The sequence below is a fragment of the Leuciscus leuciscus genome (assembly GCF_965113295.1).
Source record: "Leuciscus leuciscus genome assembly, chromosome: 7".
Taxonomy (NCBI): domain Eukaryota; kingdom Metazoa; phylum Chordata; class Actinopteri; order Cypriniformes; family Leuciscidae; genus Leuciscus; species Leuciscus leuciscus.
The window spans coordinates 21,639,366-21,667,339 of NC_138731.1; the positions used below are offsets into that span (position 1 = coordinate 21,639,366).

General features: G+C 38.3%; 1 protein-coding gene across 1 annotated transcript; it reads right to left on the reverse strand.

The window, feature by feature from the left end:
• Window positions 1–5,227: 5,227 nt before the first annotated feature.
• On the reverse strand, window positions 5,228–27,278 carry LOC309503715 (serine/threonine-protein kinase pim-2-like). Its single transcript, XM_082176489.1, has 9 exons — window positions 27,245–27,278; window positions 12,457–12,490; window positions 9,478–9,607; window positions 8,184–8,336; window positions 6,738–6,832; window positions 6,491–6,541; window positions 5,959–6,004; window positions 5,731–5,861; window positions 5,228–5,438 (listed from the first exon to the last, which is right to left on the reverse strand). Exons 4-8 carry the CDS (start codon window positions 8,188–8,190, stop codon window positions 5,797–5,799), a joined length of 264 nt encoding a protein of 87 aa, XP_082032615.1. The 5' UTR covers window positions 8,191–8,336; window positions 9,478–9,607; window positions 12,457–12,490; window positions 27,245–27,278; the 3' UTR covers window positions 5,228–5,438; window positions 5,731–5,796.
• Between the last annotated feature and the right edge of the window lie 696 nt (window positions 27,279–27,974).

Genomic DNA, 27,974 nt, shown 5'->3' on the forward strand with positions numbered 1-27,974 from the left:
AACTGTCATTCTGACTGTCATCAGACAAACAGAGAACTCAGTGAAGAAAGTACATGGATATCTTGTATTTCCTTGAAATACTAAAATACTGTATTATAGTTATGACGATCTTGGGAAACAGCATTGAAAATATTTGGAATATTTCAAAATCGTTAAATGGTGTCTAGAAAACTTATTTTTATATATTTTTATTAGCTTTTGTGATGAAAATGTTATCTGGATATGTTTTTGTGAGATTAACCCCCCAGTGTCATCCCTTTTGAATGTGCTGTAATTGTTATGATGAGATGCGAATGATTTTGAGCAATGTAAGGTCTGCATGGTCTAAGTGTAAACCAGTAAAACACACCAAGGTTCCCTCAGAGAGGTTAAAAAAAGTTTTTCTGTTCTGTCCACCTCATTATTTTCACATTTGGAATGCACATCTGTGGTTGATGTGACTTTTAGACCTGATTAAAGCTGAGGTGGTATGAGCAGTACTTCCCTCATGCTCCAGTGACCCGCAATGCTCGAGAATTCCATCCAAACTTGTAAACCTCCAGTCCAAACCCTCTTTTGCCTGAGTGCATGGGCTTTACGAGGTTGTCAGGTGGTGTGTGCGCTGTGTGAGAGCAGTAATGTGCCAGCAGGGATTGAACCAAGCCCAGCAGGGAACGGTCTTCCTAAGGCCAGGCACAGGGCAGGCGACGAGTCACGAAGAGGAGACGATGCTCTGCGAATAAAGAAAAATTGGCCTATCAGAGAAATGAATATCTCAATGCCAAGCATTCAGTCATTAGTGGCTCTTTTTTTATCCTGTGAACCTCTCGGTCTAATGCAAATATTGTAGAATACTTATCTTTCTAACTAATAGTTGTCTGAGAATTAAAAGCATGGCAAATGTGCCTCTGCAGTAGCTTATAATTCATTCTAAATTCTTAGTTACTCAAAGTTTGCTTTAAAAATGGCATCGGGCCAAACACGATGATTCAACGAAGACCGTTCACAGGATCAAAAACCTAATCAATCAATTAATTGAACAAAAGGTAAAAGTAGCTCTTTTGTTACAGACAGTCTTGCTGCTCAAATAAAGAGGCTGCTTTTGGCACAAGTACACATGTACTCTCTTTTTTCAAGTACATTGAAAACACATGTCTGGAAGCTGATGAAAGGCACACTTTTTCTCCATAAATTGGCAGAGACTGTACATTCGCACACATATATAAATTAATGGACTTAGCATTGCAGTAATGTCATCAAGAACATTACTCTTATTTGGATAGCTGTATCATGACCTTTCCAGCAACTGCGTATTTATGGGCCCTTCAAGATCCCTGGCCGCCGCAAGAACAAATGATGCAGATAAGCAAATGCGTGGCTTGCATTCAATTCATTTCTCCGGCTCTCCTATATATGTTTACGACTGTCCAGCCTAATGACAGCTACGCCGTTAACCAACTGCATCTCAGTTACACACCATAAATCAAGAAATTTGGTGCTCAGGAAAACACCTCCAGTCATATTCTAACAGCAAAGGATCATTAAAGACTGTATACTGTTGGATTCCCGTCAGAGTTTAATTTTATTCCTCACAATTAAAGCAATGCTAGGTAAACTTCCAGCGTATCTTTGTCTTCTTCTTTGTGTTAGTTCTGGCAGTTACCAGCTACGCTCTTCAAAGTGTTCGCTTTTAAATGTACCTAGAATTTTTACAGAACTGGGGAAAACAAAATTTTCCTATCATGGACCCCTGGGCATGGAATCATTTGCAAAAAGATTTAAAACTAGACAAATTGGTGTCTATTGGTGAATTTAAAGGCATCATAAAGACAGTGGTAATGAAGGCTTGTGTGAGAGGATACTATGTTCTAATATTTCTTTTTATTTTGTATTTGTTGTATTTTAACATGTTGTCTAACTGTATGGCTGCTACCTTGGCCAGATCTCTCTTGTAAAATAGATTTTAATCTCAATGAGACTTCCTGGTAAAATAAAGGTAAATAAATAAATAAATAAATAAATAAAATGATTTACATATTAGTCAATTTACCCCAGCATAGAATAAAGGCAGCCTCTCCTCACCCTAGACTAGAGCAAATTATATGTTTGTTGGGTAGTGTTTAAAATGGCATTCATGAAAGATATTTCTTCAACAACCTTTACCATACAGTTTTATAGCCAAACTGATATTATAATACTCTTTTATGCTGGCCTAAAACTTTCAAATGCTGCACTGAAGTTGCAACTGAATCAGCATACACACTATACAGCATGACCAAACATATGTGGACACTTCCTACTTTTTAACAATTGGCAATTCCAGTAATTCCAGTGAAAACTGATTTAAAAGAGCAGAGGTGTAAAGAGTGTCTGAGTATCAGATTTGACCAATATCCTTCAAAAAGGCCTCTTCAATATGCATAAATAAAATAATGTTAGGTAAAATTGAATAGTCAATGTCTACCTGGTTTCATTCTCTTCACCGGCTGCAGTCATGTCCTCATCTCATATATGAAACACCTGTGATTCACAACTGCCTGCTAAAGCTCAGGAGACTTAGTTGTGATTCTCATATATCTCTAATTTTATTATCAAGTGTCTCAGATGTTTCTCTGAGACAAAGTAGAGACAAATGAGACGGAAAATATCTGAGAGAAAATTTGTCAAAACTGAGAATGTGGTGAAAACTGAGACCATCTCTTTACTCTCTTGCTCTAATCTCTTTCAATACTCTATTAGGAATATTTTATTGCTCAGAGGTTTCTCTTTCTAAGCTCATGAGACATAACAAGGACTCTGATGAAGAAGTCATTTTACATCGAAACGTTAGTCATTGTTATGCACCTTGAATAAATTAATTAATAAGAAGACATCTGTGTTGCACCGGCGATTTCTTTTTTCTACTCATGAGACATAGTTGTTATATTAATATCAACAGTGTCTCAGAAGTTTCTTCTAAAATGCCTTAGGATAAATAAGACAAAATTGAGACATGAGAAAGTCCTGCGAGAAAGGAGTCCAAAATGAGAATAGGCTGTGAGAAACACGGGAGATCTCTTTATTGTCTTGCTGTGATCTCTTTCTAGACTACATTATAAAAAGGTTTTATTGGTTGCTCTTTCTTTCTCTCTCTCTTTTTTTAAGATTACATTGGGTTTTTTCACATTTAATGGACAGGACCTTTAGCTGGAACTCGAAATCGCGCCATCTGAGGTGCAGTTATGCTTCGATGTCGATGTGCTCTGACAGAGGTTTCTCTAAGCTCACGATACTAGGTGGTGATGTCTCATTTAGGTATCAGCTCTGTCTTCAGATGTCTTCAATTTTATTTTAACATGTTAATGTTTTTTCTTCAGTATTGTAAATACTGAAACTGTCCTTTAAATAGCATTATACATTTCAGAACATCAAGGGTTATAGTTAAAATGTATCTTCAATGACAATGCATGTATATTGTGTTTGAATGAAATGGTGTGGATGAATGAGATTGAGACCACCCAGAAGGAAGAAAAATCAAAAATAAGATCTCTAACATCTCAAAAGTTTCTCCTAGACAGAAACAAGGTTACATTAACATCAACTAGACTTTTGCACGAGTCTTCTGCTTCTCACACTTGTCTCCTGAGACAAAAACTCTAAAACTCTTACAATGGTCTCCTTTAAAGTTTCAGAAGAGACCTCAACAACAGATTTTTCTGTTTAGCTAGACTGGATCTCTCACATTTGTCTCCTCTAAAGTTTATAGAGATAAAAAAAATCATAAATTCAGAGCCTATAGTGAAATGTAGAATTACTCTTAATTGCTGGCATACAATACAGTGTGTGTGCATAGGGCACATCATTTGTTCTTGGAAACAGGAATGTACCTGAAGCTTTTATCAATACTGACTTACAGAAGTCTTGCAGTAAATGTAACCCTGGAGCTTTCTTTGCTGGAAGGCACATTGAATCCCTTATGACTCAATCCTTGACCAATTTTATTATTAATATATATTTAACCTGATCTCACAGCAATTCGAACGAATTTTGCTAAATCGTACATATTTTACGAGTTGCCAAATTTGTACAAACCCCTCACCCCACCCCTAAACCTACCCATCACTGGGGTTTAGACAAATCGTATGAATTAGCCAGCTTTTAGCACTTGTACGAATTGGTTGTGAGATAGTGTTGTATATATTATATGGTAGAAATACTTTAAAAAGGTTCCATAAATGCATTTACATCATGTCCAAACCAGACACTAGAAATTCTAACTCTTAACCACACCCAAAGTGAAATCACATTGGTCCAGAAATCAGCTCAACATGTTTGAATGAAATTTGAATAAAAATTATAAATATAATATAATACTTATAATAAATATAATTATTTTCAAAATAAAAACAGAACATGAGATTATAAATTAGCATTCTAAAATGTAAACTGTTGTGACAGAATGTTGGAAGTGGGGTCATTTGAAATTGTGCAGACTGGAACAAATATATATATTTAATTTTTTTAAATCATGGCTCACTAGAATTAGTTTTTTATTAAAAATGTATGATTTGAAAGCCACTCCACTGTTTTTGTGGTCCTTATTCTCTCTCTCTCTCTCTCTCTCTCTCTCTCTGTCTCTCTCTCTCTCTTTTGAGCTTAGCCAATCACCTGTTTCTAATCTTTTCTTTTTCTTTTTTTGGATCAGTGGAGCATCAGGACTGGAATTGAGAACCACTGCTTGATTTGCGTGTTCAGGCGTATTTCTGCAGGTAAGTGGATCTTGAGGGCCAGAGTTGGCCACCCCTGCTTTAGTCTACTCCAGTCCAATACATTTTCTTGAAGCTCAGGGGCAGGTTGCACAAACTGTGCGTAAGTAACAACTTAGCTTAGTTTTGACGTAAATGGGCACTAAGTTACAACTTACGCACTAAATATTTTTGCACCATTACACTTAGCTTAAGTGTTACTTAAAATATTTATGGAAGCCTCCGATCAGGAGTAACAGTTGGGATAAAATAGCAGACAGACTGACTGAGCTGCATCAATAAGCTTAAGTTTTACTTGAGTCTTTAGACATAATGCTGACGTGCACTAGCTTACAGTTTAGGAGAGAGAACATTATAAAGATTACTTTGTTAGCGGCTCTTAAACACGAACCCGTCTCAAGCAAAATGCACAACACTGAAAATTATGTTTTTCTGTGGAATATCATTGAAAAAAGAAACAGTACTTCTTACAATATCTTTCCTTGCCGGTCAATACATTATTTTTTAAAATGTAAAAAAAAAATTTTTTTTACAATTTAATTTCACAATTGAAATTTTTTTAATTAAAACTAAATTTTAACTATTTTTATCTGCTGCTATAAAAATAATTCTCATGTAAATGTCAAGTTTTGAACCAGTCATGTTCCAAGATGTGCTGTAAGGTGGTCCATGACTTTGCATCTCCCTGACATTTTCTAATAAGATCCTGGCATTCTGTAAATGTATTCCGAAGAGAGCATATTAGTCATGTCCATGTGACACTCAAAAACTGATTTTGGGTTATGTAGTTAATGTAAACATGACATTGCATTTGTTGTTGTTATTGTGACATCTGTAAACAAATCATTTTCATTCCCCAATGTTTAACATTGTGCTCAATTGTCATCTTGATTTAAAATAATACACTAATAATTTTACTTTCACTTGCGTCGTCTTCTTGGAAAGTTAGTTGTATGAGTTTTTTTAACCAATGTAATTTGAATTTTGTTCTTGTTAATGGTCTCACCATTGGACAGGCAAACTTTACCTTACCTTACATCAATGCCTTTCACCAGCACTTTGAGCACATCGCCTATACACTGTTAATGGTACCACAAGACTTTTTCTTCACCAACTTTGGAGCAAATTCATCTATTCCTGTAAACAATAAATTTCCACTGTTTAGCAAACATCCCTTATTTAAATTTCATTTGTACAAGTCCTCAGTGAATTGTATTCAAAAAGCCAAACTCACGTTTATCTTCTGGGCTGACTTTTCCTGAAGACAGAATGACTGCTGCCTATTTTTTAAATGTAAGACACCACGATCTGTGCAGTGTTGTGTGGCAACTTGCCGCATTATTTCTTTCGCTACTGTTTCAGTGGCCTGACCTCCATTTTGTACGATGAAATCAAGTAATGTAACACAGGGATCTGGATATTCCATTACTAGGATGCATTGATCTGCCTCAACAAACCAGTCATATAATTGTATGACAGTCACTGATTGGAAGTTTTTGGACTAACAACATCATGGCTACCTCTAGACTCTGAGGTTTGCAATACCCTGGCTAAACAAAAGAGATTGACAAAAGGGTTGTTGGCTCTGCGTAAGGGAAATTAAAAGCAGTGCACTTTACACGGTCTAATCACAACTAATGCTTATAGACTTTGATTATCAATTTCAGTTATATCTTATACTGCAGATTTATCAATTACCAAATGTAACTTTCATAAAACAATTCTAAATAAAGAATTTCATAAAGAATAAAGTCTTGTCAACTTACAAAGACAACAAGCTTATCCCTCTGCTCCATCACAATAAATTTGATGGCAACCTGAAAAATGAAGGTAAACTCATCATATTAAACTATCTGACATAGCACATATACCCTTAAGAGTTTGTGTACATGACAGTCTTCATCAAAACTGTGGAGATTGATTTTAATGTCAGGACTCACAGTTCTCAAAAGACTGAAAGACAGAAGGTAATAAGGGGCAAAAAGTCTGGTGGAAGCAGTAAGAGCAATGTACCTTTTGGCCATCAGATTTCCGAGTTCCTACATAGACGCTGCCAAAGTATCCTGATCCCAGTTTATTTCCCACTTCATACAGAGATTCAATAGATACTAGAAAATAAATACAACAAACAATGAGATTGAGCATACATGCAATTCAGGGGAGGAACCAATAAAAGTAGAGAAGAAATTTGAGTTAATAATTACAATTATTAAAGGGGACCTATATTATGCAAAATTCATTTTCACACAAATTTGTGTTGGCAGTGTGTGTACACAACCACCCATAATGGTAAAAGTCCACCCACTCCTCTTTTTTTTAATCCCCATAAATCATAAGCAAGGTCTCAAAATAAGCCGTACGCAGTTTCTATGCAATGTGACATCACTTTGCACAGACCCCGCCCACAACTGCTGATGGACTCCACAGTGAGCAACATGTTCAGGAAGAACATGTTGACGTTTGAATAACAGAGACGGAGTTAATAGAGCAGGATTACATCACATTATAGAAGCATAAAAATAAATAAAAATAAGAATTGTACATTTTGATTTTCCTGTTGACTTTAAAGGGATAGTTTACCCCGTCATCTTTCATTTACTTTCCCTAATGTCAAACCTTTCTGACTTTATGACCCCCAGGGCCCGCTCGTGGAGCTGACACTGATTGAAAAGTAGGCTCGGCCTATATCTAATTAACATTTTCAAAACGTTCATTAAGACATCGTAAAATAAAATATGAATCAAACAGTTTAGTTCAAGTCTTCTAAAAAGACACGATCACTTTACATATAGCAGATATAAATTTGGTCTTTATGTAGCCTAAACATAAAGCACATCTAAGGTAAACGGAAGCTCAAACATGTCTTCATGCATGTCATGTCAACATGACATCATAAAAATAATTTGCCTCTTTGCACTTTATGCAAAACTTTTGAATTGTGATATGAATTAATAGCCTACTGCTATAGTGAAAGCATTCAAAAATGTGTAATTGTGCAGTTCAACAGGAGAGGGCAGAATACACGTGACCACTGGTACACTGAGCAGTTGCAGAGGTCAGTTTCAGGAGGGAGCTGTGATTGAGCCCCCTGCTGTGCACCAGTGGAATACTATATATATATATACAGTGAGATTACGTTACAGTTCAACTCAAGCTCAGTACACTAATACAGATGTCCATTTATCTGTTGTTGAAAGGAAAGCATGCTGGTAGTAAAGCAATGTTTTCTCTTTGGTTTCAAGTTTAGAGAACTTGTGTTAGCTTGTTCTCTTTCTCTGTGCCTTTCTGTCACTCTCAAATCTGTCATTTACGTTGCTATGTGTGAGCACAACACATTAATCATACAGTATGCTTTTCTGCTGTTTACAATTCTAGGTGTTGACAAGAAGAACGCTCAACAATACAGGGACTTTTCAGATCAGCTTAGGGTGGATGTTTCTGTCTCATTCCTCCTCTTACCATGCATATGCTTATGTTTTTCTTAACGGTAGAGGAAAAACAAGGACTGATTTCACTGTTTTCTCTCGCCAGATCCCTGCCTCGTGTTTTACTGTTGCTGCAACCACAGAGGATGGGTGTAAGTCGACTGTACATCCATATATAATGAAACACCTACAGGAGTACACAAAGGAAAAAACACTGAGAGCACAGAGAGAATATACAGCCTTTCTCAATAATTGATGACAAGATTTCAAATGTTAAGTCATGAATATGACAGGTCTTGCATTGTTCAAAATATACACATGATGAAAACAAGCATATGATTTATAAATGTGTCCTTTTTTTTTAGTAGACTACGAGTGTGTGTTTGCAGGAGACAGGACAGAAATGATGCATTTGTCCAGTATGACGTGTTTGTACAATATAATAATAGCTATGCTGAAATTCAGACCAACAACACAATGCAAATGTCATACTGCTTTTATAAATAAAATAAAATCAATCAAATTTCAAAGTAGTAACATTTACTTCATTACTGACATTGTATTTTGAGTGTAAAGCCAGCAAGTTTTTCATTCATTGCCACAGTTACCTTTGGTTTGCACAATAGGAGAGTCGGGGACTAAATATATTTTGTATTATCTAGTTCTATGTATTATGTATAAGTATTATGCCATGACTTTCCATTAACTTTTCAGTTAAACTGCTTAAGGGTGGGTGTGGGTGATACAACCAAAGTCTTAAACCCTGTCATTTATATGCGTCATTTAACAGAGGAAGGAATACACATCACCAAATAGTAATTAGGCTTGTTATATAAACTGCTACTATATAAATTGTACAAAACCTTGCAGATTCAAATCCTCCATATCACCACATAACACTCCAAATCACAAATATTATATCCAATTTTATAATATTTACCTTTATGCGTTTAGATTTGGCATAAAAAGCTGCTTTCCTCGTGTCTACACAATGTAGATGATTTCAGGTTTACTGTACATGTTGGTCCTGACTTGTAAAACCTGACCCGCACACACACTAGCCTCTCTGTGCTCCGTCTCTTATAGAGTGCCTGGCAAGGCTGCGGAGGATCTCGGCACAGCCACAAGCATGTGTGTAATTTTATACAGGCGTTTTGTTCTCATTGCATGCCAGTTCACACATCCGCCATTTCAAACTTGCTTGCCCTGTAAAAATGCATGGACTCTGGATACCACAGAGCATTCACTTGGCACGCAAACCTCCGAAACAGTGCGCACACATACTGTATACGCCTGTCCGTATCTTGCCCCTGCGTTTTCTCACTTACCGTAGGCTCGATCTGGGCCAGACATGCTTTCCATTTTATTCGCCATGACATCACAATTGCCAAATGAGCAGATGATGTTTCTGGAGGAGAGGTGAATGAAGAACAACTGGGTTTGACATATAATGATATCCTGTTGAAATGAAATTCATCAAATTGTAATTACACTCTTTCAAAAACAGACCAAACATTGAACAGTTCAAAGTTCGTCACTGGAAATTGGAGGACTGAAATTAAAACTGATTGAAAATACAGAAGCTTAGGAAAGAAAAACACTACACATTCATTTAGTCATGCAGATGTTGCCACGAACTATAGCTATAGCTGCATGCTAGAAGTTTGTCTGCTCTATGTAGTTAGATATCAAATCTGAATCCCCTCAAGAATCCTTCCAGTCTTGTGGGAGAAGATATCAGAGGAGTTTATTTTTATAGCTCAAGTATGATTGAGCGAATAGTGAAGCTCAATGCTCCTCTCATCCTTTCAGCCGCTTCGTAAAGAGCTTTGACTGTCTCAAAGGTTTCTTAAACACAAACTAACAGCATTTGTGTTTGGGGTCGTGAGGAGTGTGTCTGTAATCATATAGTATGAGTATTAACATCAGGTCAAAGAGATGTCGGAGTGTGTGGCGAGGAGCCAGGGAGGACAGAAACCGTTCAGCACACAAGACAGGAAGTTGTGTTACCCACAGCTGGTCTTGGGAATGTGAAGCGTGTGAGATGGCAAGAAGAGAAAATACATGGCATGCTGTACAGAAATAAATGTACACCAACAAACATTGTACAAATCATTAACTTTACAATAAGGTCCTATTAAAGCAACACTATGGAACTTTTCCTCTTCGGTCGCCCTACAGGTTGGAAGCGGAATTGTCCATTACCGCTGTCGTAAATAATTTCGCCGCCCGTAGCCTACTGTCGCACGCACGCTCGCTGTTTATCCAGCACCGGCTTTGAATGAACGATGTCCACAGACAAGGTAGAGAATGTTGCATGATTTCATGAAAGTATGATGTATTGCGACATCAGAAACGAAGAAAAACTAAATAATGACTATTGTAACGCTTGACGTAAAGCAAGTCAAATTTGTAGTTTTCTTATGTCTCATTCGAACTACAGAAACGCGACCCGGTTTGGCAAACTTGCATAGTGTGGTTATAGCAGATATAGGGCTGCAAAGCGAATCCAGAAGTGCCTTTCACCCTGTTATGACTTGATGAACCACTGAAACCATTTTGGAAACATCATTTTAAGGTACAAAAATGTTACTTGATGTTCTGAGAAATATTTTTTTGTTACAGTATTTAATATTCATTGTTAACGTTAGATACAAATTGTCAATGTTAATTAAAGCTACACTGTGTAATTTTTTTAGTTCTTAGCAAAAAACACTTAGATCTTTCAAAAATATATGTGCTCATTAATGTATATTTACTTCTTTTAAGTAATAAAGTATTCTTGAAAGTTTACAATCTGCCATTGAAAGTACATACGGGTGAGGGGTTCGAATGCCGGTCGCCATGTTGCCCCTCCATCTTGAAACTACATTAGCCAAAGAGGGACATACCTGTAAATTCAAGCTTCGCCTTTCGCACTTTACACTCAGTGACACAGACGAATGCGAGGGGGAGATTACTCGCGACTGCCGGCAGATTTGAAAGATTGCTGATGGAGGATCACGCCTATTCTCGAGGACATGAAGCAGAGTCGCCAAGGAAGCGAAAGAGAGAATTAAAACGTCAACGCGACAGGCAAATCAGCAAGACCAAAGTCAATATTGGAGTTACTTTTCCCAGATCTCATGAGGGCTCATGAGGAGCACAGAAGAGCTCATGAGGAGCACAGATTTTAAAACGGACGCCGAAGTTGCCTGCTTTCTTCTCGACAGGTAATTCAGCCTATTTGTGTAAATTCGAAGTTTTATAGTTGCTTGTCTAACCATAGCATGGTTGTGCATAACGCCAAAACGACCTCTAGTATAACTTGCGTTACTTTTCCTCACGTCAATGGTGAAAAAGTATTGTTTACCTTGTAACATAAATCTGTGCTGCGACGGATCACAGGTGATAGTTTTAAAGGCGCAATTGGACGAAGTCGAACTGGAAGCCATGATAATATTGGAATAATACGGCCACCGTAGGAGTTAAAATTGAAAGGAACAGAAACTAATATTCACTGGGTAGTCACATACAATTTCACCGCTAGATGGGGGAAAATATCACACAGTGTAGCTTTAATGCTAGCCCTGGTCCATTAAATAATACCAACAGTGCATGTTATTCAAAAGATAAAAAATCTTTCATTACATATGCAATCTTTCATTACATTACTGTACATTCACAAATGTAGCTAAAATTTTAATGAAAAGAAAGTAGGTCCTACTTTATATACCTCCAAAATGATTTTTTTTCTTGTAATTAAGGCAGGTTTGACAGATAAAAATAATATTAAAGCTGTACTTCAAATGATTTTCTTTTAGTTTAGGTAAAAATGACCTAAATGCTAACAACAAAAACAACAACAACAACAACAACAACAACAAAACTAATTCAGGGCTGTTACTGCATTCAATTTATATTTTAGGTGGTCAGTCCAGATTTGGAGGGAAATTTCAGGCTTACGTTTACATTCATTCTTGTTCTATTCTAGCTGTAAGGACTTCCTTATTGTCAGTGGGTCTCATTCTGTTGAATGACAGATCTGCTCTGATATGGTGACAACAGGCAGCAAAACTATCTGAATCATTCTCGCTGAAAAGCAGTGCGAAAGCACAACTGAAGTTTAAAAAAAACTTTGCAAGTAACTTGCAGTTTTATGTTTCAACCACAGATGGCGACAGAGAAGCCAAAGTTTTAAGTAATAAGGTAATTGCTTAATGTGCTTCACCCCTTCCCATTTAATCAAATCCCAAAATCACATTATGTGACAATGTAATTAAATACATTGTCACATTACAGAAGATAAATACTTATAATTTACTCACCATGTCATTCTCACCCTGTATTATTTTCTTCCTTCTGTGAAACATAAAAAAATAAACATTAGGCAGAATGTTCAAGTTGCTCTTTTCCAAAGAATAAAAGTATTTATGCAGCCAAGCTGTAAAACATTTTTTTTTTTAAGTCCAAAAAATAATCATACAAGTTTGTATATTTATGTTATATTTAAATTCTTCTGAAGCTTTGTTATGTGTCATATACCGAAATGTAAGTTCAATTCAAAAATTGTGCCTTTTAGACATTAATTTCAACAAACATGTTCCTGCATGTCACTTGACCAAAAAATCGACTGCAAATGAGGACAACCTATAGTGCGTTTGGTTCTGTTTGGAGCTTGTCTGTGTAAATCATCATCCACTTCCACAGTATGGCAAACACAAGCTCAAGTTGTTTTTGGATTAACTAATCCTTTGAATGTGTTGCGAAAGCTATTCCTTGTTTCTCTGAGCTACAGAGGATTTGCCATTCATTGCACATGTGTGAAAATTGTTGCCTACAGATTTACATCAGAAAATCAATGGATACAAAAAAAGTCCAAACATTCTCTGATGCTCATATAAACACACACACACAAAAAAAAAAAAAAATGCACGGCTTATGTCCAGAGGGGCCGTAATCAAACATTTAACAATAATGATTCTGTAAATAGCGTCTGGCCTGTGTTTTCCCTCAACATAAGACACCCTGTGTATATTTCATACAGATCGTGCAAAGGTAAAATGGAGTGTGTGTGAATGATACGAGGGCGTTTGGGCTGTACAGCTGGAGTCCTGGTGTAGACGCCTCAGAGTTCCTGTCCAGCTGAGCAGAGGGAGGAGAAGACTTTACACCTCTCTGACACACACAAACAAACCAGCACTCTAATGCTCTCAGACAAACAAACACAGAGGGCTCAGGATATCATCCAAAAAAAGAAAACTGAACCGATTGCTTTCAAGGGTTAGAGTTGAGCTCTCTTCTGTCTTTCACTGCCTGTCTCTGTATATATCACTCACTCCTTCTGCCCACATGATCTGAATTAAGTTCAGACTGACCACCTCTCACTGAATGAGGCCGGCTGGCCATTCGATGGAAAAGTTGACATACCGAGTGACTGTGTAAATAAGAGACTGTTTAAGTATTTAGATGTTTGTGAGTGTGGCTGGACGGTATGTGTGAACAAGTGTGTGAATATTAATAAGAGAATATTTGTGTGTTGGAAACTGTGGAAAATGTGGTGCAGAAAAAATAGTTAGCAAACTAAATCATTTGCTGAATCATAAATGAGTTTTCCAGCATTTGCTTGAACTCCAGATCATAAGCTGCACGCATGTAAATGAACAGCGCCGCTTCCCTCTGAATCATGCTGCACATTAAATATATATATATATATATATATATATATATATATATATATATATATATATATATATATATATATATATGTTAGTCAACATAAAAAATCTAAATATTTCTTAATACTTATACTATACATATTGTGCACAATTTATCGGTGCATGCTATTATAAAAGATCTAAATATTTGTTGCCATAGTCTTTCATAAAAAAAGAATGGCTTCTTCTGCAGCTGATGTCATTTGAATCATTCTGTAGTGGCCATTTTCACAATGATAATAGCAAAAGTAAGTTCCACATCACATTTTGTCCCATTTCACACTGATATGCTGAAGTAAACTGTCCTGCAAATGCTATTTCATATTCAACCATGAATGATACACAAATTCCTCCAGTGGTTTCACACCTGATCCATGGAAACAGAAGGACTGTGCAAATGCTTTTCTGGTGTATATAGTTGTTTATAAGTGACTCCACAACATTGGCATGTGTACAAATTTTAGAGCCCTCGGTATAGACAGAAAAATCCAGAGTAAGTAAACAAAAGTTCAAGTCGAGGATAACCACAGAGAAATTACAGAAAACCGACCTCTTGTGTCTCCTGCTGTCACATTGATAGGGCAGCATAGCGATTACATTAACCATCAAACAGAGGGTGTTTTTGCTCTCTTGTTTGGTGTCTAGTGGTTCACCTCAGTTTGGTGGGATTAACTTGATTAATGGCACCAATAGTCTCTGCACTGTACGTCAGAGTTCTGCAATGCAGTATTTCTCACCATTATCTTGACCAAGTTATTTTGAAATGATTAAACACAGCCCTTCTTGCCAAACACATATGAAAATGTCTTCTCAATAAGGTTTTATTCAAGGGCTACATTATATTTGATTGTATAGGCAAGACAAATCAGAAATTCAATCTCTTTACATTCATATTTATTCATTTTGCTGACACTTTTTTTTTATCCAAAGCTAACAAAAGGGAATAATACAAGCAGAATACAGATAAAGGTCCTTTGACATCTTATGTGTCTCCTCTAGAGTTTTAGAAGAGATCTAAACAATGATTTGAACTGTGCTTTGATTTGCCAAGATATCAATGCTGCAATCAAAAGTCAGAAATCTCAATATGAACTTTCGGTAGCACTTTATTTTACAGTCCTGTTCCCCATGTACATACTATGTACTTCTAGTAATTACAATAACTGGTTAATAACTAGGTACTAACCCTAAACCTACCCATAAACCTAACATTAACCCATGTATTTACCTTACATTACCTAGTACTTTGTTAGGTAAGTACACTGTAATTACACGCAAGTGCATGCACTGTAAAATAAAGTGCAACCAAACTTTCTTTTGAAGAACTTTCTTTATACATCAAATACTCTTACTGTATGTCAATAATTCTCTCATTTGTGTCCATTCTGATACATTATAAAGGAATGGTTTACCTCTAAATTAACATTGTTATCATTTACTCACCCTCATGTTGCTCCAAACGTGTGTATGAGGGTTCGTTTACACGACAACGATGTACTTTGTAAAAGGTTTTGCCTTTGCGTTTTTTCACGTACAGACGACAACGATGTCAAAACGATCCCAGTTCACATGGATCCGCGAAAACGATAAAAAACGTTGTATTATGCATGCCAGGCCAGTACTTGGCGATGTCAACTTGTAAAGAAACACTACATGTCTACTGAACAGGTAATACGCATGTATTTGCGTTTTTGTAGTTTACACAGAGACAATAACGATGTCATTTTCAAAAACTTGCAAGTTGAAACCCGTTTCGCTTTTTGTTGAAAACGGTGTCGTGTTACCGGTCCATAAGTTTCATTCGTCTGCAAAGGAAAATATTACAATGAATGATATAAACAATCAGTTTTGGTGCGCATTGACTTCCATTTTAAGGACAAAATAAAAGAAACCAAAACAGTGAGACTTTCCTCTAAATATCTTCTTTTTTGTTCCACAGAAGAAAGAAAATCAAAAAAGGAATGACATGAGGGTGAGAGTTAATGATGACAATTTTCATTTTCGGGTGAACTATCCCTTTAAGCAATTTGAGCAAAAAACATTTAATAAACAATGTATATTTAAATGAAACATAGTCTATTAAGTCTCTACTCGACTACAAAAATGTCCTTTGGGCATGCATATGGTCTTGGTGTATGTGTGGATGTATATGAACTTCCTCTTTCCCAAGTTTTCTTTGTCTTTGGGAATGTGCTGTACTGCTGGAATCAGAGGGGATGGAGTGTGCTGTGGATCATGTAACAGAGCACATCTATCACTTAGCCTGTATTTGTGCAGGCCTCGACTCTGAGCACATGGAGAGGGAAGGGGAACGCGAGGGAAGGTGGGAGAGAGGAAAAGAGGGGGGTCGGAATGAACAGGAGCGTCTTTGTAAAGCACCCGGGCATTCCGTGCTCCGAGTGCTGTGACATCCAACCCCTCACAATGGGGCTCCTTTAAGACTCCAGGAGCGGAGCTTGGGGAACATGGAGGGGAAATGAGTTAGTACAACTCTACAATCCCACATCAAATCCACTGTCATGGCCTCCGCAGGGAGCCGCGCAGCCTGGGCCTGGGCCCGAACGTCACCCCAAATTCACCCAAATCTTCTATTTTCACATACCATTAAAGGCAGTGGCCTGTGACTTTATAAACTCGTCTGATGTAAACCCTCGTCCAGAGCTCAGAGGGTGGTAATGGAAACTTTATTAGAAAGTTCAAGACTTGAAATTTCCGATCATTTACTTCATCCTGACCCTCCTGTAAATAAGAATTACCACATGTATTTTTTGGCAGATGGCGATTTCAAAAGTGTCTGATTTTGACCTTGTAGAATGACTTTGTATTTAGAGCTCATGTTAACCCACTCAATGATCCAAGACTAATAAATGCAATACCCATCTTATAAAGAAACATTAGTTGAACTCCAGATTGAGTAATTTGCATACTGATCAAGTTGGTCTCTGTGTCTTAACCCGAACCAAATCTAGTTATTTCTCGCTCATCTTAAATGGGTTAAAGGTTAAGTATGTAAGATTCTCTTAAAAAAAGTATCTTAACCCAGTTTTTTGTTCATTGACTACTATTAGTTTGCCAATCATGGGTTTATCTCCCCAAAAAGTGTAAACATTGAGCCACCCAGGCAAAATACTGAGAGCGGACCGCTCAGATCTGTCAATCTCTTTCCAGCTCAACCTATAATAAGAGTTTGGGGTGTGGCTACTGCAGCAGGCGGAGCCAAAGTCGGTGTGGGACCATGGCTGAAGTGTTACATGTTCACTTCAGTCACAGAAGTGCAAGCCAAAATTCGTAACATTTAGGCCTTCAAAGATTAAACAGGTCATGAACACTTCAAAGCGATTGGGGCATTGCGATGCAACGCTCTACAATGGACACTTCAATACAACATGCACCCATTCAGAATGACATATGTTCCAGTTTATAATGTTTGTTTTCATGTGTCCAGTGTAGACCTAGACCTTAACATATTTACTGACATATTGCTTGAGACAAAGTTATATAAATATTATAATTAAACTTTATTTGGAGTGCTTCTTATTGCACAATGCACATTTCTTAAAGGGGTCATATAATGCCATTTTTGTACAAGCTAATATGATTCTTTAGGGTTTAAATTAAAAGTTTGTAATATACTTTAATTTAAAAATTCTCATTAGTATTGTAAGAAAACACTCATTTTACCTGGTCAAAAACAGCTCTGTTTTCAGCACGCCGTTTAAGTGTATGCGTCTTTAAATGATAATGAGCTTTGCTCACCCCGCCCCTCTGTTCTGTGCACCGTTTGTAACACAATAACCATAATGCGTTGTTCATTATAAACGTGGGATTATGGATTATATTGATAACGTCGTACATAGAAAACATGCCGTAATGTACAGGCACTGCCAACACACATTTCAGTATGAATAACTCAGTACAATCAACTTGTAAAAGTGCATGTACCATTATATGACCCCTTTAATATGAATCCTAAAATGTGTTTTAATATCACTATTAGTAAGGATAGTATGATCTCTGTATAATACCAATCTTTAAATGCAAGATATTTAAAGTGTACCTAAAGTATACTTGCAATAGTTTTACTTTAGCACAATCAAATATACTTAAGTATATCTTTAGTTGAACTTCATTATTTCTGGATAACTTAAGTGTATTAAGTACAGAATTAGTTGTTCCAATTTAGCAGACTTTAAGTATACCAATTTAGTATACCATGAGTACAAATGCATGGTATTTATATTAAGTACATACATATGTAAATGTATTTGTAGTACACTTAGCATAAAATAAATGTATTTCAAATAAATTTTAGTATTTAGTATTTTTCACTAGGGAGGTGAGACATACAAAAGGGGCGTTTGCAAAATATGCTTTATATTTGAAATTCTGCTAGGTGCCACTAGTGCCGGAGAAACTACATACTTTACCTTTAAAGGGGTTAGTGCACCCAAAAATTATTATTCTGTCATCATTCACTCACCCTTATGTCATTTCAAACCTCAGGGCCCTATCTTGCACCCAGCACAATTGACTTTGTACACCGACGCATGTATCATTCCTATTTTGCACCCGCGCACAGTGGACTTTTCCCTCCACAGACGCACGTCGGTAAATTAGGGAATGAACTTGCGCTCCCGGGGGCGGTTCAGCGAAAAGAGGAGGCTGTTCCGGCGCAAACGTTCCCTGATGCTATTTTGCAGGTTTAGAAAACAATTCCGCCACTGACCAGGAAAAACCTAGTCTAAAGGTTGCGCATGTTATTCAAATGCTATTTTGAGGACGCATGCTTGGCCATAATGTAGCGTGTGCACAACGCGCATACACTTTGATTCTCTCATCTACACAGAAGCAGCAGTTTTCATTTTTGCAAATCATAGGCTACATTATTACAAGGAAAAATATTAACACACAAAATCATTGTTGTGTCCATGAAGATGTAAAAAAATAGCCATAAATCTAGCTTACACATTTACCCAAATTATCATACGCCTGTTTAACCGAAGCTAATTTGTAGCTAATTTTAACCCCATACAATGTCACGTCTCTGTCTTTTACGGCCCTGACGAGACGAGAACGAGACGAGGTCTCCTCGGCTGTGAACCGTTCCTGGCGCGCGCCTGGCAAATCTGCCGTTATAAAAGTAAGCCGCCATGGAACAAGCGCGCCTGCTCTTAAAGGGAATGTGAGATGACGCTGTGATTGGTTTATCTCACGTTACGCCCAAACCACACCTATGAATAATGAAGCTACTTCAGACCAACCCATTTTAGATTTGCGTCGGGCGCAAGAGTCATTTATCACGCCGGTATAATAGCAACAGCGCCCAAGATCCGCCCACAAAGTTACTTGCGTTTCGCGTTTGATACTTACGTTTCAGATCGTTAAAATAGGGCCCTCAGTGTTTTTGTCCATACCATAAAAGTTAATTGGGGCAAAATATCTTCTTTTGTGTTCAAAAGATGAAGGTAATGATAAGGAATAATTGCTGACGGGTCGTTGAATTATTAGATAAATAATGCACACCGGAGGTGTTAAGCATGTGTGAATTACCTGAGTCTGTCTCTCAACAGCGTTTGGCACTGTAATAGCAAAACTACGTTTATCTGCTCCTCACTAGTGAGAAACATCATGTAGCTTTTAAGTGCTACATGATGTACAAGGCGCGAGGCCGGTGGCGTGATTGATAATGAGCAACAACTGCGCAACGCACCGGTCTCGTATCTCTTACGGAGGAGCGGAAGCATAAAGTAGGAGCGATGACAGTGAAGATCGAGATAGGCCAGGACGGCTGACAGGGAGGATGCAGGACAGAAGAACCCAGGGTGGTGATGACGTGATGGGGTCCAGGGAGGAACCTTGAGCCGGAAGCGTCAGATGACAACCCAGGCCACAGCCAGGACGGTGGACCACGGCCGTGGCGTTGGAGGGAGTAGCCATGGTGGTAAAGCCCTCAACGCCACCTTGGGGATGAGCGAAGGCGACGGAGACGAGGGTGGTGGAGCCCACGGTGCAGACAGTGCGCTGATGGAGAGGAGTGACACAGAAGACCCAGGTGGCCGCGACGGAGCCGCAGTGACGATCCCCCGAGGTGGACGCAGGGATCTGGAGTGCTGAGGTGGAGTTGGAGCGACCGAGGGCGGAGGCGAAGCCCGAGGGAGGGCGGAGGCGAAGCCCGAGGGAGGGCGGAGCTAGCTGGAGCTATAGGGGTGGAGGGCTGGAGGGCATCTGACGGCTCGCAGGTCCGTGGCGAAGGTGACGTGATCTCCGACATGGGTGAAGTTGGCGGTCCGAGGGAGCTCAGCGAAACCGAATGCTCGATGATCACAGCAGACATAGAGGGAGGGGGGAGCGCAAGTGGAGGAGTCAGGGCGACAGGTCAAGGTGGAATGACATGATCTGAAGCTGGAGGCGGAGCCACAGGATCCCCATGACCTGGGGGAGGTGGCTCACAGTGTAACTCGCGCGGTGTAACCACGTCACTGAGAGGAGGCAACGAACACACATCAGGACTGGTGGGAGACAACTCGGACAGGGCAGCAAATGTGGCTGAGGTCTGGGAAGAAGGCTGACATGATGAACTGACAAGAATATTTAGAAGAGGAGGTGGGAGAGGGTGGCTGGGTGGAACCAGTGAGTCGAATATATAATAATCAGGCAGATGAAGGGTTAAATCTAAATTATAGTCCAGAAACTCACTCTCAGTGACGGGGGGGGTGGGCGGGGCTCCTAACCAAACCCTCGACTTCCACACATACTCCCTCGGCGCAGGATGGGACAGCCAGCGCACACACCTCGTTTGATGGGCTCCCCTCAGGCTCCGGTGTGACGTCAGGCTCGATGGCTCCTCTTAATGAGGGCTCCAACATCCCGGCCGAGTCACATACTCCATCTGCGGTGGGCTCATGCTGTCTCCTCTCACCGTCACTGGGTGTCTGGTTGGGCACTGGCTTAGTTCCGGACCGGGACGCAACGCTCTCCAGAGACCGAATTAAGGTGTTCCTCCAGTCCAGTCCTGTGGTGTCTGGGAGGTCGATCGGGTGGTTGAATATTGCCCCGATTCGGAACAAGGTCGTCAGAGTCTGGTCGTCGAGGGAGCTGTTGATGGCAAGCCTGAAATTTCCCTTGCAAAATCCAGAAAATCATGCTCTGTAGATGAAGGCACGAAGACAAAGATGAAAGGTTTCCTTTACAGACAGCTAGTGCAGACGCAACCAAACACATACAAGACCGGACAATGAACATCAGACAAGCAGGAACTTAAGTAGTGCAGATAATCAAACACAGCTGAACTAAATTAACTCATAATGATGCGTGACCATGGAGACAGGATACATGTGATGAAACAAACTAAAAGTCCAAACTAACAGAACTGTGACAAGCACATTTACTTGAACTTCTTAGGTAATATCTATGGTTTGACCCATTTGATAGGTGGCCAAAATCGCGGTGATGCGCTGCCAAGATGGGGACGGCCGGCTCCGCCCACTTTTGGCTTCAAAAATGCTCTTCAGAAAATTACGGGTGACGTCACGGACACTACGTTCATATTTTTTTTTTTTACAGTTTATGAATATAATATAAAAATGTTTTTTCTAGCATTTCGTTTGTCAAATATAAAATAATATTTTAACTAGAAAAATTATATAGAAACTAAGGTGGTAATTATGGCGGATATAGCATCAGTCCTGTTTTTGCTTCATTGGACATAATATGTTAAACATATTTGGTTGGAATAACTCAAGCTCAGTGTTCAAGTCTCTAACCTGACCATGGAATTATGGAATGGTGATGCTGAAGTGGAAAAAGGAAGAATTGACTATGCAATGTCAATCTTAAAGTCAGCACGAAGTGGAAATTGCATCTATCTTTCTCCCCTATTTTGATATGAATGAATTATAAATCCCTTATAATAAACATTTCACAAAAAATAAGAAGTGTCAATTTTGAATTTCATGGTGACTTGAAAGGTGCAATATGTAAGATTTGGCTCTCGAATGGTTGAAACATTGTGATTATTTATGTACTTGCTCAATAATTGATTTTTGCACATTTTGAACCCTCCCCCCAAAAAAATCTTCCATAGAGCACCTTTAAAAAACACGACCTCAGTCCTGGCAATTTTACTTGACTGGTTAAATGAGTTGAATGTCCAGAGGGCAGAGACACTCACAAACATGCTGCTGGTGTTTGAAATGCCATGTTAACATTCAAAACTCCATCGTGACTGTCCTTTGGGGCAGAGAAATTCAAATTACTTTCATTTTAGTTTCTACAGTGGCAGCTGGAGCCCAGAGTCAAATCCCAATACAACCAGATGGCACGGCGCTTGACAGTGCGTGGATGTGTGTTCGTATTTGTATGTGTGTGCGGCTTAATGTGTGGCCTTCAAAGCTCTTCTGACTGCTCAGAGACGGCGAGAGATGGAGGGCAAAGAGAGAAAGACAGAAGAAGAAAACGAAGGAATAAATAGCGCGGAGGACGAGAGGAGGGAGAGGGATAGTTTTGGATTTTGAACACAGGTTGTTTGAGTTTGATTAATAGGACGCTTTCTCCCTGTTTTCGTATCCACAGTTTTAATTAAAGGGACCCCCTGGAGAAAGAGAACACTGCATACCCTGACAGATATGACTGGTGAGAAAAGAAAGGCAGTCAGTTACAGAAATGTAAATATAACAGGGCTCACAAAGGAATATGCAGACACTTAGCCTGCCCAATTAATGAGCTCTAACTATGATTTCGAGCTTCTTTGTTTGTTTCCATTGCTCTATCCATGGGCCAGTCCTGTGTAAACAACATCAACTAGCATAACTAAAAAAGCATAGGCCTATATGCATATTTAATATTTTAAATAGGATGGTACCTCAAAAAAGTCAAATTGTCACTATTTACTCACCTTAATGAGAAATGAGGAACAAAAATTCATATGAGCTGAAATTCCAACAACGACCAATTAGTGAGTAAAAGGTGACTATTTCGTGTAAATTTGTTCGACCTTACTCGTACGATTTGTCTAAACCCCATGCAGAGATGGGTAGGTTTAGATGGGTAAGTCATTAGTACGAATTCATACGAATTGGGCAACTCGTAAAATATGTACGATTTAGCAAAAATCGTACGAATTTGTACGAGTGAGGTCGTATGAATTCGTATGAATTATCAACCTCGTAAAATCGGGTTGAGATCGGGTTGGATATTCATGTGCTCAAACTTGTGTAAAGTTACCAATATGAACTTCTTTGGGTTACACTTTATTTGAAGGTGTCATTGTTACAGTTTAATTAAATATTTAAGTACTGAGTAATATTAAGTAACTACATGTACTTACTATAGGGTTAGGGTAGGATTAGGATTTGGTTGAGGGTTAATTGCATGTAATTATGCATAATATACTGTTATTACTATGGTAAGTACATGTATGTAACAAGGACACTGTAAAATAAAGTGTACCCTTCTTTGTTTTATTACATTACTGGCAAGATCTTTATGGTCATATGACCATGTTAACATCAGAAGAGCCATGTACAGTTCACTGATACCAGAAAGCTGTAAAACCCCTCCGCACGCCAATTAAAGCACACTTGGTTTTCTTTCCCCAATGCCTTATTTTTCTATTTAGCTCCTTATTATTATCCTCTATCTCCTGCTCTAACGAGATGAGAAAATACTTGCTCAGTACGTGATCCTTTGGGAGAGCAGAGCGGGGAAAAAACAGCAGAATGGAAGCAGGAGAGATGGATAAGCGTAGGTGAAACGAGATAAAAACAGCAGAGGTGAAAGCTCAGATTCACAGTGAATGCGGGAGCTGTGAACTGTGCTCTATAAAATATCTTTTTTTTTATATTCTGGAGACGAGATGTAAGAATGCAAGGAACAGACTGCACTGCTGACACATTAGTCATATCTCATAGGGCTGATTATTTGATTATGACTCTGTTTGTGGCTCCAGTCTTTGTAGAATATTTCTCAAGCAGCTGAACCATATTTCAAAAAACTTGCAAAGATGTAAATTCCATCATGAGCGATTCACGTTTCAAAGGATCTTTCCCTTTATGACCACAACATTAATCATCGGTGGCCTGGCTGAGGGTCAGGACCACAAAATCGTAAGAACAAGCAAGCAGACAAGGAAATTCTGATTCAGCTTTTCATAATCCAGACTTCTGAACTGCACTAGCTTTTGCAAATCTTACCTCAGTAGTTAATTATACGGTAGCCTAAAAAAGAAGAAATAAAGTCACACTGTGAAGAACATATTTACAGTTACTAGAAATAAAGTCACAAGTGCGAGACACGGTCACATTAGGCATGTTTACATGTACTAATTTTCCTAATTTACGGAAAAAATCCATTCTGTTTTTGCATTCTGAAAGTTGTTTATCTGAACCCTAAATGTTGCATTGTGATTCACATATTGGTTTACATGTGCAGTATTCTGAACAAACATTCACACATATACAACGTCCAGTCACTGTGTTCAGAACTAGAGAAAGCTACTGCGAAAATGTTACTGGAGCAACTGTAAGTATAACTGTCGTTTTTGCCTTGATGAGATCTCTAAAAAGAAAGCTTACATATATCAGAAGAACACATTTAGTAAATATTCAGTCTGCAGACCAATTCATAAATAAACATAACATACACATGTTCATAAATAATAAAACACATGTTAGCAAGGTATTTTGAATCAGACAATTGTCAGATTCAAGTGTTTACATGATTCATTTGTTCCCCTCTTCTTCAGATTATTTCAGGTCTACACCACCCTCTGATCAAATTTAATTTGCATCGAGCTCAATCAGATCGAATTAGGTGTTTACATGAGGCTTTTCAATCCGATTAAGCCATCAATTCAATAATAACCTGATTATTTGGGTGCAATAAAGGAGATGCAGTCACATTATGAGCACTAAAGTCACAATTACAAGAAACAAAGCTTCAATTTCAAAATATTATTGCGAAAGTCTATTGTGAAATGAGAAATTGTGATTCATGTGTTTGCACAATGCTAACAATTCATATCTTGCCTCGCACCTTTTGAAGATTATATACAGTATGTGAAGAGATCAAGTTTTGTTTTATTACTTAGAAAATCTGGAACCCGGGATCATCGGTATTTCTGGAAAGATCATTAGTGCTGTGGAGAAGGATCAGTAGTTGGGGTTATGGGAATGTGACCATGTTAACTTCAGAAGTGTCATGTACAGTTCTCTGATACCAGACAGTCATGTCATTATTTTTTCAACTCCATTTTGAAGAATATGTCTCCACTATATGATTGTGTTTGTCTTCTCATGCACCATTGGCAACAATGATCTCATGTCTGACCAGCTGATGAAGCATCATTAACCCAATGATGACAGTACAACTTGCTGCAAACCTGGCACCCTGCTGCAAAGCGCATCTGCCTGACACTCACTCACACACTTGCTACAGCTGGGTATACACACTTGCTCTACTTTGATGTTCACGGCCTCTGCATCTGTGCTCCAAAAATAAATGCAAGAGCAGTTTGCCACTCTAGAGACACATATTCCAATGAGTCACCCTGTCAATCCCCAAAGAGCGTTCGGCAAAAAAGACCCCGAGCAACAACTGACAAGAGGCATGTTTATATATATATGTATACATGCAAAATTCGTATGTGTTTATGGCCACGGTTTGATCCAGAAGAACTTTTCAAGGGTAAATAAGTATCCAGAATACAGTTCAAACACTGACTTACAATGAAAAATAATTGCAACATGCAAATAAATAAATAAATTAAATTTTAAAGGTGCAGTCTGTAGTTTTTCCTCTTTGTCGCCATCTCTGTTCGAAATCTGCAATTGCAGTTATTCGTGGAATTATCAACTTTACGTGGGTTGTGCCTCGGCACGGCACACCGCGGATGAATCCAATGTTTTGAGGAGAATATGTCAGTCACCGCGCCGGTGTGGATACTGTCATTCGGAATCACAGATTCTACTTTTTGGGACCAACATAAGAATTTTCAAGCATTTTCAAGTAAGTACCATCCACTTTTGTTTTGACCAACTAAGGGAAAAAAGCATTGCAGTAAATCGCACTGATTAAATCTAACGATTGCTTATCATATCGTGCAAATTATACTTTCTTCTCAAAATTGTTAATGTTAACAACATCAGCATTGTGTGACTACATTTAATGCCCTTCCGATATTTATCCTTGTTTTCGCACGGGCCCGGTTGCAGTCTCTTTTTTTTCTATAGCCACTCCGAAGTTCGAACGAAGTCTTTTGCATTTTACAATGGGTGAATCTCCAGTTGTCACTGGTGATTGTTGTTTGAACCTTTCTGGATCCGCCATCAAATTAATAAGTTTAATTATATCAAGTGCTGTGAGAAAAGGCTATAACTCTCCACCTCCAACATCCTCACATGCAACACAGCCTACTAGCCGAAACTCCTTCTTTATGTGTACAGATGTGACGTAATGACGCAATATAGCCTACTAGCCGAGACACCTTCTTTATGTGTACAGATGTGACGTAATGACGCAATATAGCTTACAAGCCGAGACTCCTTCTTTATGTGTACAGATGTGACGTAATGACGCAAAGACATGCTCGAATATCCCGCGGAAATCCACCAGTACCACTGGAATCAAAAACATTATTACAAGCTTACGGTTTTGAATCGAGCTAAGGCAAGCAGATAGTTTTGAACACTGGCTGGTTATGTACTTGCTTAAAAAATTTATTTGGATAATTTTTAACCCAAAAAAGTTACGGAATGCAGCTTTAATTAATTAATACTGTTCAAATGTCTAGGTTTGGTAAGATTTTTTTATGTTTTTGAAAGTCTCTTCCGTTCATCGGGAATGCATTTATTTGATTAAAAATATAGTATTTATATAGTAAAAATATAGTAATATAGTGACAATCTTCGGTGTCACACGATCCTGATAGTGTTCAAAAGGCTTTTCTTATCATTATCAGTGTTGTGCTGCTCAATATGTTTTTAGAAACCTTGATACAGTTTTTTTAGGATTATTTGATGAATATAGAAAGGTCAAACAAACAGCATTTATTTGAAATAGAAATCTTTTGTAACATTATAAATGTCTTTACTGTCAATTTTGATCAATTCGGTACACAATTAATTTCTTTCAAACAAACAAAACAAGGGGGAAAAGTCTTACTGCCCAAAACATTTGAACATTAGTGTGTGTATGTGTATGTATACATACACACACACACACACTATTCCAACCATTTCTGCTTTGGAACCATCCAGATAATTTAATTTATAATTTAAAATATAAAATATTTTTTTATTATTATTCTTTTTTTTTTATTCTTTTTTTTTTTAGCATATTTGTTTTGAACCTGGAGAATCATGGGTTATTACTGTTTCTTTACAGTATTAATAGTGTTCCTGACCTTTAAAGAAGTGCAGCCGGACTGTGTTCTGAATGGCTTTCTGCACACGTGGACCTCCTTTCTCTGTAAAAAAAAAAACGTGAACTGAATTACAAATTCATTACATGGCAAAATATATAATTGGCTGTTCCAACACATGCACTCGTCTATAAGAAATATGATATTTGAATAACATCAGGCACACGCTGTTTAAACACAGAGTGAGGATGACTGCAATGGAAAAGCATAATATTGATGGTGAAATGGTTGGCTAGATTATTTAAGCGTCTGCAAACATTTTAATAGTCTGATTAGTCCATAATTCTAACTGATTTTACTGTTAGTCACTGGAATTTTAAAATGGAACAGCAAATCAGGATTTTGACTGAATTGGGAATAAAACTCTTTCCACTGCAATCAGCACCGCTGTCATTTTGCCATCTTTTCTGTTCTCATTTGGTTTTTAGCAGCGTGCTGGTGTCCTTGTTGTTGTGCTATCCTCGTGATAACACTCCCAGCGGTTTCAGTTGCCCCAAAATGTTCGAGTTGACTCATCTTCTCAATTTATGTGTGTGTGTGTGTGTGGTTTGTGTATGTTCTCTAAACAGAGTCACACTCACTTAGATGTGGCTAAATGACAGCAGCTTTTTTCATATACGCCAGGCCTCATCAGACACCGTGGACCGCATCTCTCAGGAAAAGGAACCATCATTACAGAGAGAGAAAGAAAAAGTCTGGTATTGGGAATGTG

Excerpts from the sequence above, each read along its gene's own strand:
- LOC309503715 (XM_082176489.1), bottom strand. Across the intron at positions 6,005-6,490 it reads GGGATAAGCTTGTTGTCTTT|GCAGCAGTCATTCTGTCTTC; the intron begins GTAAGTTGACAA and ends TTTAAAAAATAG. Across the intron at positions 5,862-5,958 it reads AGTCAGCCCAGAAGATAAAC|GAATAGATGAATTTGCTCCA; the intron begins GTGAGTTTGGCT and ends TATTGTTTACAG.